At 45.0% G+C, this 17,031-nt stretch overlaps 1 protein-coding gene across 1 annotated transcript; it reads right to left on the bottom strand.

Annotated features, from left to right (window-relative positions):
* Window positions 1-694: 694 nt before the first annotated feature.
* Window positions 695-14,590, bottom strand: LOC124113267 (exodeoxyribonuclease-like). Its single transcript, XM_048384037.1, has 9 exons — window positions 14,415-14,590; window positions 13,696-13,743; window positions 12,234-12,281; window positions 11,323-11,523; window positions 10,287-10,485; window positions 8,277-8,348; window positions 6,859-7,005; window positions 2,329-2,509; window positions 695-1,643 (listed from the first exon to the last, which is right to left on the bottom strand). Exons 1-9 carry the CDS (start codon window positions 14,436-14,438, stop codon window positions 1,526-1,528), a joined length of 1,038 nt encoding a protein of 345 aa, XP_048239994.1. The 5' UTR covers window positions 14,439-14,590; the 3' UTR covers window positions 695-1,525.
* Window positions 14,591-17,031: the final 2,441 nt, after the last annotated feature.

Raw genomic sequence — 17,031 nt, 5'->3', positions numbered from 1 at the left:
TCGACTGCATAGAGAGAGAGCTCCATGGTGGTGGTTTCTCTCTCACTGGAAGCAGGGGCGCGGGTGGCCAAGTCGTCTAAGGTGCCACGATTCGCTGTGCAGAGTTGCGTCCCTTGGGCACGCCAGAACCCTATGATTGTGGGTTCGAATCTAGGTTCTGCCGATTATGTTTCTAGGTTTGTCAGCACCATACCCATGATCATGGGTTTCATCAAAGTGATAAACGTCTGAGACCTGCATCACTTCGGGCTTTCCTCCCACATTAAGGTGACATGCCTGATATAACTGTAATAATGTTAAAAGCGGCATTCAACCCAACTCACTCACTCACTGGATGCAGACTTAGTTTGTGCATTAAACACGGCGACGAGAGGGCTGCCACTTGTATTCACTGAGGATGGAGGAAAGTAGTGTGTACAGACCTGGGAAGATTTGAGTAGTGAGTAAGTATGGTTTAACGCCGCTTTTAGCAATATTCCAGCAATATCACGCCGGGGGACACCACAAATGGGCTTCACACATTGTACCCATGTCTGGAATCGAACCCGGGTCTTCGTTGGACGAGCGAACGCTTTAACCACTAGGCTACCCGACCGCCCCTGGGAAGTGTTGAAGACGGGTATCAATGTATTCAATGAAAAAGGTGATAACAGTTTATCCACATCAGATCCACAGTAAAAAGAATAAGAAAATATTGCAAATGATATTTTAATAAAAATGATCTACAAATAACCATGATTCTGAACAAAATGAGCACTGACTACGCAGTGAAATGTGAATGGAGACCATTACTGGTGAATATCCTGGTAAACACAGTAGAAGAGCGAATCATGGGTAAAGAGCAGTTAGTTAGACGGGCTTCATTGTACTTTGGACCGTATGTCAGTTATGAAAAAGACAAACTGAAGTGACGCCTGCCTTAAACATGTGAAACGTTTACCATTTCTGTGAAACCCACAACAACCGGTACGGTGCTGACAAACCAAAGATCATAATAAGGGCAAATCCAGGATTCAAACTCAGGATCGTATCCTAGCTGGCCCAGGTAAGTAAATCTGCAATTAAGTTTCAGTTTCAGGTACAGTTTGTCTGTTGTGTACGCAGCACTCAGCAATATTCCATCTATATGACTGCGGTCAGTAAATAATCAAGCCTGGACATGACAATCCAGTGATCGACATTGGGAGCAACAATTTAGTCATCAACCAAGTCACTGAGTCTGACTATCCGATCCACGAGGTCACTTCTTACGACCAGCGCAGGTTCTAGGGACAATTCTAACCCAGAATCCCCATTGGTGTGTACAGACACAGACTACTGTTCCTCTGTATGAGAGGGTATTTATAGACCTTCCGAACAACCTTCAAGAAGCGGGTCTCCAGACAACGGGATCCAGACCAACTGGGTATCACTGTATTAACAAACAGACCATGTTCCGGACAATGGCTGGTGTGTTCACGACCTGTACTATATGGACAATGATGAACATCGTCACACATTCTAAACGACGATGATGGAGAAGGATTCACATGTTGAGGAACAGGACAACGGGACAATGGTCACTACCCTGCACAAACTTCCTGATGATGCTGTCACACAGATTGTCGGTCAGACGCTCGGACATCACAAAATAGTCCAGTCTCCTGCAAGCAAACATCACATTTCTAAACATATGCTCCCTTTTGTAAACCTTTTAAAAACTGCAGTGTTTACTTGTATCAAATAACACAGTCAAATGCTATCATAATAGTTCATGTATCCTAGGTCACCATGTGAGTGAGTGAGGTCTAGGTCACCACATGAGTGAGTGAGGTCTAGGTCACCACGTGAGTGAGTGAGTGAGTTCTAGGTCACCACGTGAGTGAGTGAGTGAGGTCTAGGTCACCACGTGAGTGATTGAGGTCTAGGTCACCATGTGAGTGAGTGAGCGAGGTCACCAAGTGAGTGAGTGAGTGAGGTCTAGGTCACCACGTGAGTGAGTGAGTGAGGTCTAGGTCACCATGTGAGTGAGTGAGTGAGTGAGTGAGTGAGTGAGTGAGTGAGTGAGTGAGGTCTAGGTCACCATGTGAGTGAGTGAGGCCACTTTAACAATACACCAGCAACATCATGGCAGAACAACAGAAACGGGCTTAACACGTTGTACCCGTGAGAGGAATCGATGCCAGCGCCTGAGGTGTGGAATAACACTGACAACATGTATACAGGAGTTTCAACTTGTACTACTCACTGTACACCAGAGACAGCATCAAACCTGTTATTTAAAACAATATCATAGATTTGGTAGAAAGGTTCTTGGTTGTTGTAAAAAAAAAGGAGAAGACTACTCACCAGCCTACATCCTTGGCTCTGTTGTTCATGAAGTAGGCCCAGAAAGTGTAGGCACCTTCCAGGTCCGGGTACAGTAGGCGGAATGAGTCCACAAAGCCCTCGTTCAGCAGGTTGGTGAACCCCTCACGCTCCTGGGGAGTAAAACCTGCATTTTTCTTGTTGGTTTTGGGATTTTTTAAGTCTGAAAGTAAAGAGAGTCTGTTCATGTTCATAGGCTCTTGTGTATTATTTCAATTAGGAAACAGGTGTAGGGTCCAACCTCTGGTGAGATGTATACAACTCACATGTTGACAGGGACCATGTCTAGTACACTATGTCTGCCTGATCTTCCGTTGTGATGTACACTGTGTCATATACATCTACTTGGCCTACCCGTCTTCCTGTCCTACCCCTGTCAGCCTGTCCTACCCCTGTCAGCCTGTCCTACCAGTCTTCCTGTCCTACCCCTGTCTTCCTGTCCTACCCCTGTCTTCCTGTCCTACCAGTCTTCCTGTCCTACCAGTCTTCCTGTCCTACCTGTCTTCCTGTCCTACCCCTGTCAGCCTGTCCTACCAGTCTTCCTGTCCTACCAGTCTTCCTGTCCTACCCCTGTCAGCCTGTCCTACAAGTCTTCCTGTCCTGCCCCTGTCCTACCCCTGTCTGCCTGTCCTACCAGTCTGCCTGTCCTACCAGTCTTCCTGTCCTACCCTTGTCTGCCTGGCCTACCCCTGTCAGCCTGTCCTACCAGTCTTCCTGTCCTACCAGTCTTCCTGGCCTACCCCTGTCAGCCTGTCCTACCAGTCTTCCTGTCCTACCCCTGTCAGCCTGTCCTACACGTCTTCCTGTCCTACCCCTGTCTTCCTGTCCTACCAGTCTTCCTGTCCTACCAGTCTTCCTGGCCTACCCCTGTCAGCCTGTCCTACACGTCTTCCTGTCCTACCCCTGTCAGCCTGTCTTACCAGTCTTCCTGTCCTACCAGTCTTCCTGGCCTACCCCTGTCTTCCTGTCATATATGTCTGCCTGCATGTCCCGTCCTTGTCTGCCTGTCCTGCCCCTGTCAGCCTGTCCTACCAGTCTTCCTGTCCTACCCCTGTCAGCCTGTCCTACCAGTCTTCCTGTCCTACCCTGTCTGCCTGGCCTACCCCTGTCAGCCTGTCCTACCAGTCTTCCTGTCCTACCCTTGTCTGCCTGTCCTTCCAGTCTTCCTGTCCTACCAGTCTTCCTGTCCTACCCTTGTCTTCCTGTCCTACCCTTGTCTGCCTGTCCTTCCAGTCTTCCTGTCCTACCAGTCTTCCTGTCCTACCCTTGTCTTCCTGTCCTACCCCTGTCAGCCTGGCCTACCAGTCTTCCTGTCCTACCCCTGTCAGCCTGTCCTACCAGTCTTCCTGTCCTACCCTTGTCTGCCTGGCCTACCCCTGTCAGCCTGTCCTACCAGTCTTCCTGGCCTACCAGTCTTCCTGTCCTACCCCTGTCAGCCTGGCCTACCAGTCTTCCTGTCCTACCCTTGTCTGCCTGGCCTACCCCTGTCAGCCTGTCCTACCAGTCTTCCTGTCCTACCCCTGTCAGCCTGTCCTACACGTCTTCCTGTCCTACCCCTGTCTGCCTGGCCTACCCCTGTCAGCCTGTCCTACCAGTCTGCCTGTCCTACCAGTCTTCCTGTCCTACCCCTGTCAGCCTGTCCTACCAGTCTTCCTGTCCTACCAGTCTTCCTGGCCTACCCCTGTCAGCCTGTCCTACACGTCTTCCTGTCCTACCCTTGTCTGCCTGGCCTACCCCTGTCAGCCTGTCCTACCAGTCTGCCTGTCCTACCAGTCTTCCTGTCCTACCCCTGTCAGCCTGTCCTACCAGTCTTCCTGTCCTACCAGTCTTCCTGGCCTACCCCTGTCAGCCTGTCCTACCAGTCTTCCTGGCCTACCCCTGTCTTCCTGTCCTACCCCTACCTGCCTGTCATATATGTCTGCCTGCATGTCCTGCCCTTGTCTGCCTGTCCTGCCCCTGTCAGCCTGTACTACCAGTCTTCCTGTCCTACCCTGTCTGCCTGGCCTACCCCTGTCAGCCTGGCCTACCAGTCTTCCTGTCCTACCCTTGTCTGCCTGGCCTACCCCTGTCAGCCTGTCCTAACAGCCTTCCTGTCCTACCAGTCTTCCTGTCCTACCAGTCTGCCTGTCGTACAAGTCTTCCTGGCCTACCCCTGTCAGCCTGGCCTACCCCTGTCTGCCTGGCCTACCCCTGTCAGCCTGGCCTACCCTGTCTGCCTGGCCTACCCCTGTCTGCCTGGCCTACCCCTGTCAGCCTGGCCTACCCTGTCTGCCTGGCCTACCAGTCTTCCTGTCCTACCAGTCTTCCTGTCCTACCCTTGTCTGCATGTCCTACCAGTCTTCCTGTCCTACCCTTGTCTGCCTGGCCTACCCCTGTCAACCTGTCCTAACAGCCTTCCTGTCCTACCAGTCTTCCTGTCCTACCAGTCTGCCTGTCCTACCAGTCTTCCTGTCCTACCCCTGTCTTCCTGTCCTACACGTCTTCCTGTCCTACCTGCCAGCCTGTCCTACCAGTCTTCCTGTCCTACCCCTGTCTTCCTGTCCTACCCCTACCTGCCTGTCCTACCCCTGCATGTCCTACCCCTGTCTGCCTGTCATATATGTCTGCCTGCATGTCCCTTCCTTGTCTGCCTGTCCTACCCCTGTCTGCCTGTCCTACCAATGTCTGCCTGACCTACCCTTGTCTGCCTGTCCTACCCCTACCTGCCTGTCCTACCAGTCTGCCTGGCCTACCAGTCTTCCTGGCCTACCCCTGTCAGCCTGTCCTACCAGTCTTCCTGGCCTACTCCTGTCTTCCTGTCCTACCCCTACCTGCCTGTCATATATGTCTGCCTGCATGTCCCGTTCTTGTCTTCCTGTCCTACCCCTGTCAGCCTGTCCTACCAGTCTTCCTGTCCTACCCTGTCTGCCTGGCCTACCCCTGTCAGCCTGGCCTACCAGTCTTCCTGTCCTACCCTTGTCTGCCTGGCCTACCCCTGTCAGCCTGTCCTACCAGCCTTCCTGTCCTACCAGTCTGCCTGTCGTACAAGTCTTCCTGTCCTACCCTGTCTGCCTGGCCTACCCCTGTCTGCCTGGCCTACCCCTGTCAGCCTGTAGTACCAGTCTTCCTGTCCTACCCTGTCTTCCTGTCCTACCCCTGTCAGCCTGTCCTACCAGTCTTCCTGGCCTACCAGTCTGCCTGGCCTACCAGTCTTCCTGGCCTACCAGTCTTCCTGTCCTACCAGTCTTCCTGGCCTACCCTTGTCTGCATGTCCTACCAGTCTTCCTGTCCTACCCCTGTCAGCCTGTCCTACCAGTCTTCCTGTCCTACCAGTCTTCCTGTCCTACCTGTCTTCCTGTCCTACCCCTGTCTTCCTGTCCTACCCCTGTCTTCCTGTCCTACACGTCTTCCTGTCCTACCTGCCAGCCTGTCCTACCAGTCTTCCTGTCCTACCAGTCTGCCTGTCGTACAAGTCTTCCTGTCCTACCCGTCTTCCTGTCCTACCCCTACCTGCCTGTTCTACCCCTGCATGTCCTACCCCTGTCTGCCTGTCATATATGTCTGCCTGCATGTCCCGTCCTTGTCTGCCTGTCCTACCCCTGTCTGCCTGACCTACCCCTGTCTGCCTGTCCCACCCCTGCATGTCCTATCCATGTCTGCCTGTCCTACCCATGTCTGCCTGTCCTACCCCTGTCTGCCTGACCTACCCCTGCCTGTCCTACCCATGTCTGCCTGTCCTACCCCTGTCTGCCTGTCCTACCCATGTCTGCCTGTCCTACCCATGTCTGCCTGTCCTACCCCTGTCTGCCTGTCCTACCAATGTCTGCCTGACCTACCCCTGTCTGCCTGTCCTACCCATGTCTGCCTGACCTACCCCTGTCTGCCTGTCCTACCCCTGCATGTCCTACCCCTGTCTGCCTGTCATATATGTCTGCCTGCATGTCCCGTCCTTGTCTGCCTGTCCTGCCCGTCATATATGTCTGCCTGCATGTCCCGTCCTTGTCTGCCTGTCCTACCCCTGTCTGCCTTACCCCTGTCTGCCTGACCTACCCCTGTCTGCCTGTCCCACCCCTGCATGTCCTATCCATGTCTGCCTGACCTACCCATGTCTGCCTGACCTACCCCTGTCTGCCTGTCCTACCCCTGTCTGCCTGACCTACCCATGTCTGCCTGTCCTACCCATGTCTGCCTGACCTACCCATGTCTGCCTGACCTACCCATGTCTGCCTGACCTACCCATGTCTGCCTGTCCTACCCCTGTCTGCATGTCCTATCCATGTCTGCCTGTCCTACCCATGTCTGCCTGACCTACCCATGTCTGCCTGACCTACCCCTGTCTGCCTGACCTACCCCTGTCTGCCTTGCCTACCCTTGTCTGCCTGGCCTAACCTTGTCTGCCTGACCTTCCCCTGTCTGCCTGGCCTACCCATGTTTGACTGTCACATATCATATGTCTGCCTGGCCTACCCATGACTGACTGTCATATATGTGTACTGTCCACTTTCGTCATACTGTGATGTCTGTCTGGCCTACCTATGTCAAGATGAGCGACGTTGAGATCTCCACACAGTATGACGGGCTTCTTGTCATCCAGTTTCTTCATGTAGGCCTGGAACTCCACATCCCACTCCTTCGTGCGGTAGTCAACTCGGGTCAAACCACGCCCAGCGTTCGGAATGTCTGAATAAACATATATCATAAAGACAAAGGTAAGAAATAGCTCATAATTAGGCATACAGCAGGTCTCATATGTAGACAAAGGTAATAGGGATTGTTTACCACAGCAAGGATAATATATGTGACCCACAAGGAGAAAAGGGGCCTTATGGGTGCTAGAATGCAATTGTGCTGTGACATCATAAAGAAAGACGTTAGGCATCAACTTACTTCCATAAAAATCATCATCTGTGCTTACTGGTAAAAAAATATCGTATTCTTCTCTTGTTAGTTTGTTATGTCAGAAAAACATCCTTTCAAAACATTTCAATACTTGTCTGCTTTCAATTAATCAGACATTATTTCCTAAAACAGCCTTTAAGAAATAAACAGTTTTAAGTTATAGGACTTTGCAGAAAATGAGTCCAAATGTTTGATGCCATGTTATAAATATGAATTGAAGCTTGTGAATTGTAATTATGTGTTATAAGATACTGTAGTCTTAAAATATAATGAGAAGTCAAAATGTGATTTCATGGATGGTGATAAAATATCATACGGTTTGTGGCAGTACACGTTAGTATCACAAGCATAATAAAAATAGTTTCAAGGTTTTTTCAAAGTAAACTATAAAGTGTCATCCATACATCCACTACCACATACCATTCCTTAACACCCTTCCCTCGACATAACATTGCTACAATAACGTCAGTAGTTTCTGAGAAAACCTTTGCCCATTGCACACACTATGCAATAAGTAAAATAACATGGATCAAGGGCCACAACTCTGTAAAAAAATCATTTACAGGATCAATTTCTGAATTCAGTCTTGACAAGTATCTCTTAGAAAAGCATGCAAACTTTCATTAATGTAACTTCAGTAGTTTCTAAGAAAATGTGTCACCATTTCACACAGTATGCAGTAAATTGAAAAGGATGGAGCAAGGGACATAACTCTGTAAAAAATGAATTTATGACACCAATTTGAGATCATGACCAGTGACATCAGTGTGTAAAATATCATTATTCTGACTCAAATAGTTTGTGAGAAAATTTGTCCCCTTTGAGAACTGGACAGATGGGAGGACGGATGGATGGACGGAAGGATGGAAAAACTCTGTTCCTATATCCCCCAACCCACTTCTTGGCGGCGAGGAATAATAACTAGAGTCACCCCTTACTCAACCCAGTACCCCCACCCCTCCACATGACATTGCCACAATAACCAGTGTTGCTCCCCTCCCCTCCCAACCAAGCACCCCCTCCCAGGTGCATGTCACCGTGACAATACTCACATGCTGTGACCAGGTAGAACTTCTCAAATTCGGCTGTGATGACCCGTCCCTCCTTGTCGTGTTTGTCCACACCTGCAAGTGTTACCAACAAGGTGAGTGTGGGCCGTACCAACAACGTGAAGCCTGTCACAGCTACCTCCCTTTCATTACCATGGCCAAGGAACCCTAGTGAGGGAGTTGGGTTTTACTCTGCTTTTAACAATATTCCATATTACAGTCAAACCTCATTATCTCAAATGAACTGACATACCGAACCTCTTCTCTGGTCCTGACAGCCTCACTATATAAAAACATATAATTTTGCCCACTTATCCCCAATTTGAGATAAAAATACATACATGTAGTACTATCTCGAACCTTGGACTGTCCCAACTTTGACTTTACCATAGAATTTTGTACTGTTAACATGTTTATCTCCAAGTTGTCAATTGCCACATTAACAGTTTTGAGAAGTGCAAGTACACCCAGTAACCTTTCCAACACATTGCTGTGAAATTTACAGCACAATTTAAACCAATTGTTCAACCAATTATGTACCTACCATTTCATCCAATTGTATTGGTAATCCGTATTGACAAATATAAGATAGCTATGCCATAAATTGCAAAGAACACTGAAGAACGAAGCATGGTTTATTTCACAATGAAACATTGTTCTATCATGATGTCATTCTGGAGATTCGAAATGCACTTGCAAATTGATGATGTCATAAACTGGACAATGTTATTTTTGAGAAGGAAGTGTCTGGTGAGTTGATCCCCAGAGATGTAGGTGTATAGCGCAGATGAACGCAATGGCCGATTGTACCCAAAACTGAGAGAGACATGACAGATAATTGAAGTGAAAGTGAGGTGAAATGGGGTTTAACGTCGTGTCCAAGATTATTGCACTTATATAGCGACGTGCATGCACGTGTATCTGTGTGTGTGTCTGCTTGTATTAGTCCGGACTGATGCCGATTTATAGTGCTAGCTCACTGAGATATCATGCCGCAGTTAAACATGAATACCCGTCTCAGACACAGTATACTGACTCCGAGCCGACCAGTCCTTGTTTTAGCCCCTTAATGCCGAGCGCCAGACAGGGTAACAACAAGTACCATCTTTTAATGTCTTTTGGTATGACGCGGCTGGGGATCGAACCCCGGACCTTCCGCTCTCCGGGCGGACGCTCTACCACTAGACCACGGTGAAGTGAAAGTTGTGAGAATATGCCGGAAAGACCAAACTTAGCACCCCCATTCATAAATAGGACTTGTCCGACATTGCCTCTGTCGAATTCTATCCAGGGAGTCATCATGATTTTTTAACGGGTAAATGTGTGTACTTTTTACGAACATCCTTAAAGAGGATTTACATAATTTTGATATCTCATAAAGGAAATAAACAAACTCGTGGTCGTTGTTCATCGTACAATAAAACACTGCAGGGAGAATAAACCATGAGGGTCTGTGTTGCTTTCGTCAAGTGTACAGGCAAAATGGAGATTGCTGATATACCTAATAAAGTACATGTACAATAAATGATTTGTCATAATTGTTACGAATCAATGCCAGCAAAATACATTTCACTTTGTCATCGCATGTATTATGTTAATAATTTCTTGCAAAAAGTGCATGCAATTGTATTGCTTGGTACCTATATTACTGTTACTTGATCTGTCTGGATGTTCACGCCTCACTATACTGAATGTCAGGATATCCTGAGGTTACAACTCAGTCCCACTAGGTTGGAGATACCAGGGTTCGACTCTACGTACCAGGGTTCGACTCTACTTAACTATAGTTAATCTGTCATGGTTTTACAGATCAACTATAGTAATATGAAAAAATAGGGTGGTCCTTAGCGCTTTTTCAAGAAGTATATGTAAATAAAAATGATAAACACATAACAAACAAAATACCACCATATTATTTGTTTCATAAAGGTGTAATACAGTTCTACATTGCCCGTCGTGCAGATAGCACATCCCACGGTACAACAGACAAAGGGAGACAACCCAACCACTCACCGATTCCATATGTGACCTCAATGGGCTTCTCCTTGCAATACATGCCTGTCCCAGCATAGCCCTCGGTCTCCCCCGACGACCAGTAGGCATGGTAACCATCTACATTCACTGTATCAGGCATCTTATCTAAACTACACTTTGTTTCTTGGACACAGAAGACATCTGGGGCCTCTTTCTCGATGTAGGCAGTACCCTCTTTCTGGATGAGCAACACAATAAAATAATGTCAGCATCTTTTGTTGGAACATTACTCACTTGTTTGTATATCATCGAACTAGAAGAGATGAAAGATGCACAAGATAATAAACGGGGATAAACAAATATTACATAACAATGGAAGAGTGAGTGAGTGAGGTTTTACGCCGCTTTTAGCAATATTCCAGCAATATCACGGCTGGGGACACCAGAAATGGGCTTCACACATTGTACCCATGTCGGGATTCGAACCCGGGTCTTCGTCGTGAAGAGCGAACGCTTTAACCACTAGGCTACCTGACCGCCCCTAACAACGGAAGATATGAATCTCTCTGCCAGTCTGCACTGTTCCACTCTATTGTATTCTATTTGTTTGTTGTTTGAAGCCGTACTCAGCAATATTCCATCTATATGACGGCGGTCTGTAAATAATCCAGTCTGGACCAGACAATCCAGTGATTGACATGATGAGCATCAATCAACACATTTGGAATACGATGACATGCATCAACCAAGTCAGCAAGTCTGACCATCCAATGTTAGTCGCCTTTACTCAACAAATCCATTTTCCCAATATATAAATCAACCTGATAAGAAATAGACAGTGTTACAACAGTGAAATGGAAAAAAATGAAAAACTATCGTAAACCTTCTTTCATCACAGTGCGAAACTGTGATGATGCACACCTGCCCCAGTGTAGACACTATAGATGATAAAATGAACTTGTCACAGCTCAGTTCATGCATAACAACTAGATTTTGAGAGAAACTAATGGTCCCTTTAGACATTCACTAGTCACAGACTAACAGGGTAGTTGTCATGTGAAGCCCTGCTGCTTACCCCAAGCCACGCCCTGATTCCGTTGATGTTCCAGGAGGATATCTTCAAGTTCCAGTCAAGTCCAGCTTTGGTCTTGGCGCTGGAGGAGAAGTCCTGCTCGTCCAAGGTCATGGTCGGAATGACGACCTTTTTCTTGTCTCCGTCTCCGTTCTCCTCGGCCTTCTTCTTCCCCTTGCCCTTCTTGGGCGTGGCCTCCTCACCCTGACAATAACAACACTGTAGCTGAGGCCCAATCATCCACTTATCTCAGTATTTGACAGGGAATGATAGTAAAAATTCCCAATCTAAGTCATTATTATTATAACCTGATTATCTTACCTTTATTTAAATGATAACCCATCCAATAAAGGGAAAAGGGCTTTAAAACATAACACCATATTTTACAGTTTTACTAAATGTAACGCAACAATATCTCTGCATTCTCACAAAATGACACTTTTAAACAAAATCGGAATGTTTGGACGAAAACATATTCCAAATGCCAACATGGCCAAAGGTACTTTGTTTAAAATTCTAAATAAATCCCTGCACATATTTTTACCTTATTAGGAATTTTAACAGGCAGATACCTTACCATGCTTACAGTGCATTGGATTTCACATTTACTTTTGTTACCGTTTCCCTACTTGATCCAGTAACAAGTGAGTGAGTATGGTTTTATGCCGCTTTTAGCAGTATTCCAGCAATACCACTGTGGGGGACACCAGAAATGGCCTTCACACATTGTACCCATGTTGGGAATCAAACCCGGGTCTTCAGCGTGAGGAGCGAACGCTTTAACCACAAGGCTATCCAACCGCCAAAGATACAATGATTAATGATTAATGATGAACAGATGAACATACATCATGCACAGTATGACTCCTAAAATAGATCTGCCACAGATTATTGGACCAATGAAAACATCTTACCTCATCTGCCTCAGCCTCTGCCTTCTTCCCCTTCTTTGCTGGAGGTCCCTGTTAATGGAGGAACACATACTTAACAAATACCATGCCATCTAACCCAGTCAACATGCATAGCAAGTCTTGTGGCAGTGATCTACCTTGGTCTAGTTGATACAAGCCTGGAGACATACGGTCGGGGGTTAGCCACATCATTGAAAAAGGGTAATTGTTGTTACCCTGCCTGACACTCTGCAAGAGGGGATAAAACAAGGACTGGTCGGTTTGGTGTCAGTATAATGTGTCTTGAAAGGTATCCATGTTAAATTGCATCATGGTATCTCAGTGAACCAGTACCATAAAACCTTCATTATCACGCTGCTGTGTAAGTGCAACAATCTTGAATGAAATGTTAAACTTAATTTCACATTATCATGATTTAAATATGATGACTGTTGTTAACAAAGGTCTACAATCACAACAATTTGTTCCAAATTACCACAGTTCCCCCAATAAAGCCTCTGCCTCATCAATCTTCACAGTATCAACTCTCATGTATCATGTCATAGACCCGTGAAGATTCCGGGGTAGAATAGGTCTTCAGCAACCCATGCTTGCCATAGTGACTATGCTTGTCGTAAAAGGCGACTAAGCTAGTCTCTAAAAGATAGTATCCAAATATCACTAGTTTAAGTATATGCTAGTTTATTTTTCCAGAAATTTGATTCTGCAAAGGTTATAAAGTAAACCCAAATTGTAATAAAACATGAGACAAATATCATAATTTAAACATGTTAAAAGTAGGGTTGGGATGATACAACACTTGTGCGATCAGATACATATCAGATCCGATACGTATCACGATACTTGTGTGTGCTCTTATCTGTGGTGCATAAGCCATCTTTTTCATAGACGGGATGGCCAAATTGATGAAAATATTTACTTTTTCACTGCTAATTAGTGCTTGGTGTAACAGCCATTAAAGTAAACATTTAAGGTATGAATCTATATTTTTACTTAGTATAAATAATCAGAATAATTTATTCAAAATTGGCAGGTACAAGTTTGTCTCAAGATGCTAAAAGTAAAAGCATACAATGTTACTCATTAAGTATAAAACATTTTTTTTTAAATTTCAGTTGGCAGTCGGGCTAGAGACATTTCAGAATCTTTATCCCAATCAAAATTGTGCTTGCCCTGGGCTTGCGAGTAGGGGGCTATATTGCACACTGTCCCTATGTCAGGTAGTTATGTTAGTTTTTACCACTGTCATAGCTATTATTTTTAGAGAGTAAGTGTTGTTTATAGCTACATAGATGAAATATAGATTAGGGACCGCCCACAACAATAAGTGTGGAAGACATTTATCACTTTCTCATTCACTTCTAATATACTGCTTGTAGTTCATTTGACATGATAGTCATTGATAGATAGGTGATTTAAACTAAGTAGTGTCTATTTATCCTGATAACTGTTGTCCACAACTTACCTCAGCCGCAGCAGCGTCAGCTACTTCCTTAGGTACTTCCTTGGCGACCTGTTAACACATGAGCAAGTGCTGAAGTTAATCATGCATAATAAACAATATATCATAACGACTTTAAAATTTCAACGATAAAAATAATGACATAAATCGAGTACTCTATTAACAACTGCTCATTGTCATCAATAGATATACAGTGAGTTGGGGATGGTGGGGGGTTTATGACAAAATTCTAAATTTCTTCATCATTTAGGGACTGCTCATTGTTTATAAGGGAGTGGTGTGTGTGTGGGGTGTTTGTGTGTGTGTGTGGGGGGGGGGGGGGTCTATCGTAAAATGTCCTACATCCAGAAATCTACGTGATCTAGAATGAACAGTGGTAATGAAACCATTAGCAAAATCAAACGATAGGACTCAAGTTTGAAACTTTGGGGGATTTCCTTTTAATCAAGTTTCCTTCCTTCAAAGTTATTAAACTCTTCAAAAGAAGGATCGCAAAGGCAAACAATCAATAACAAATTGCATACAAAAACAAACAGCAACTGAGACAAATATCATTGTTTCTTGGTTGGGGCGCATGAAAGCACAGTGCCATACTGACAAAGGCATTGTTCCCGCCGTAAGACGTTATTTCATATATTACGGTAAACAAGAACCGGGTTATACCGGCATTTGAGAAGGAGCCAGCAAAATGATCTAAAAAATCCAAGCGCGTTAGTACTTACCTTTTTCTTTGACTTTGGAGGCATTTTGGTGACAGATGAGAGGGATCGCAGAAGAACTTTGGACTGACAACTTAACGTGTACCCAAACTTGACCAAATTCGCAACTGAAGCCACTATGAATCCACTCTGAACAATGCTTGCGGTACACCGGCAAGTGCGTGTTAGTAAAAGTTGGATTCCAAAAATATATGGAATTCAATTCTCCCCAATATATTCGAAACAAAATTTTAAATAATTCAGGACAACATATTGTATTGTTCAGTAGTTTAAGATATGTTTCTTAGAAAGATGCTTTCTTAGACTCAATTGTTATAGCTAGATGTCCGTTAAATATTACGTTTCCGTTATGCAGTTGCTATTTTACATTTACTTTCGTAGCACGCCACTTTCAAGCTCCTCACAGTGATAGCCCGTTCGCGGAGCTCTCTAATACTGTGTCACGCGCTGGGAAGGAGCTTGGCTCCACTCTGACTGCAAACTCTTGACAGTGTATGCAACAACTTCGGGCCTTAGGTTACCAGTGTTTGTGCAATGTTAGACTAATACAAGAATAATTTTGATGCAATATGCCTCAACACGGTGGCAAACTAAATAATTTCCCGAATATATATGCAACACAGGCATATTTAAAACAATATGAACAGAAAGTGAACTCTAACATTGATAAACTAAGAAATAGTTATTAATACCATGGCCTGATGCTATTGCTATAGAATTTATAAGTCATCAAAACCCAATACTCTGAATCTTTTTACTTTACTATTTAACCAAATTACTTCAAACTGGCCAGTTTCCCGTGGAGAAGAAGTATTATTTGCCCAGTGTTTAAGGCTGGTGCAAAAATAGCCCAGACAAATACAGGGGTATATCCTTGATTGATTCTCTCTGCAAGGTGTTTACATCCATCTTAATTGACATCTCACCTCCAGAAATGGTATCACAATAAAAACATTATTAGTGAATATCAAATCAGATTTAGAGCTGATATATGCACTTAAGCAAAAAGGTAGATTTTACTGTGTTTATAGATTTCCTTCGAAACAGTAAATTAAGTTCTATTTGACAGTTTGAGAGATATTGGGAATAAATGGCAGATTTTATAATGTCACTGTTCCAATGAATTCATCAAAGTGTAGGTACTATGTGCAGTTTAAGTCACTTATAAAAGTTGGATTGTACCTTTCGTCAAATATCCCCGTTTACTTAAGCTCTTCTTTGGCAAAATTTAGATGTGGTAACTTTGGGTTAGCTGTAGAAACTGGTAGAGACACAAATATTGAATATGCACAGAGATGTTGACCATTTTGTAAATATAATAATCAGTTATTATATTGACTGTTTTGAGCCTCTGGCCTTTATACTGAATACATCTGTCTGTCTGTCTGTCTGTCTGTCTGTCTGTATTCTCAGATTACAGCATCTGTTAGAAGTCCAACTGGCCTTTCTTAAAATTTTACGTGCCATCTGGGAACCCGCCAAGGTTGTATCTTAAGCCCCAAATCTCCAAATACAAATATGTATACCGTACTTGGGATCGAGTTGGTAAAACTGTAAACAACAATATGGATCTTGGTGAATGTGGGAGATTGCCATTGCAGTTCACGGATATGTCAAGGGCAATTAAATATATTGGTGAAGATTATTCATCTAGATTCATTCATTTTACCTCACTAGTGTTATTTAATGTTAAAATCTTTCGATGAATCAGGTAGAACTACACTCTTCAAACAAAAGAAACGCATAGGTGTTTTGAGAATTCCAATTAGATTTTTTCCCCAGCAATCGTCCTAAAGACAATTCTTATGTTTGATTCCCGTTAATCATGTCATGTTTTTTGTGCATTGCGCGCAAACACATCTCAAAATGTTTTTTTTTTTGTAAACGTTTATCAGCAAAAATGGATGCACGGAAATTGCTTTCAGAAAAAAGTTTTCAACACAATGCAAGTGCAAAAGTGTTGGAAACAAGAGTAGAGACGCTGACTATAAAAGACCGTACACAACTCATCAGTTCATTACGAATTTTTTGGCGTGAACGGAGATCGAAAAATGCCAAGATTAACTGCAGCTGACCGAAATATCGCCATTGGACTTTTGGAAGCAGGGGAGTCCCAGTCTGCCGTTGCAAGACACTTCAACGTTCACCAAAGCACCATATCTCGACTATGGGATCGATATACCCGCACTAATTCGACTCAAGATCATCCCAGAAGTGGAAGACCAAGAGTGACCACCCCTGCTCAGGATCGGTACATCCGGTTGCATCACCTTCGGAAGCGTTTGCTACAGCAACTGACACTGCAGGACAAGTGCCTGGTATGCGAAGAATTTCCTACCAAACCATCAGAAATCGTCTGAGGGAAGTGGGAATTCGAGCGAGACGACCAAAAGTTGGACCTGTCTTGCTACGTCGACACCGTCAACGACGTGTCCGATGGTGCAACAGAGTACAGACTTGCGATCTCAGGAACTGGCGACGCGTTTGATTCAGCGATGAGTCACGTTTTCTTCTTCAACGACGGGATGGAAGACAACGTTTATACCGACGTAGACATAAACGTTTTGCGCCAAAATGCGTTCGACAGGTGGACCGATTTGGTGGAGGGAGTGTCATGGTG

The sequence above is a fragment of the Haliotis rufescens genome, unplaced genomic scaffold (assembly GCF_023055435.1).
Source record: "Haliotis rufescens isolate VD_foot unplaced genomic scaffold, xgHalRufe1.0.p SCAF_5, whole genome shotgun sequence".
Classification (NCBI taxonomy): Eukaryota; Metazoa; Mollusca; class Gastropoda; order Lepetellida; family Haliotidae; genus Haliotis; species Haliotis rufescens.
Note: the sequence above shows the minus strand (reverse complement) of the source record. Positions and strands in the feature narration are given on the sequence as shown.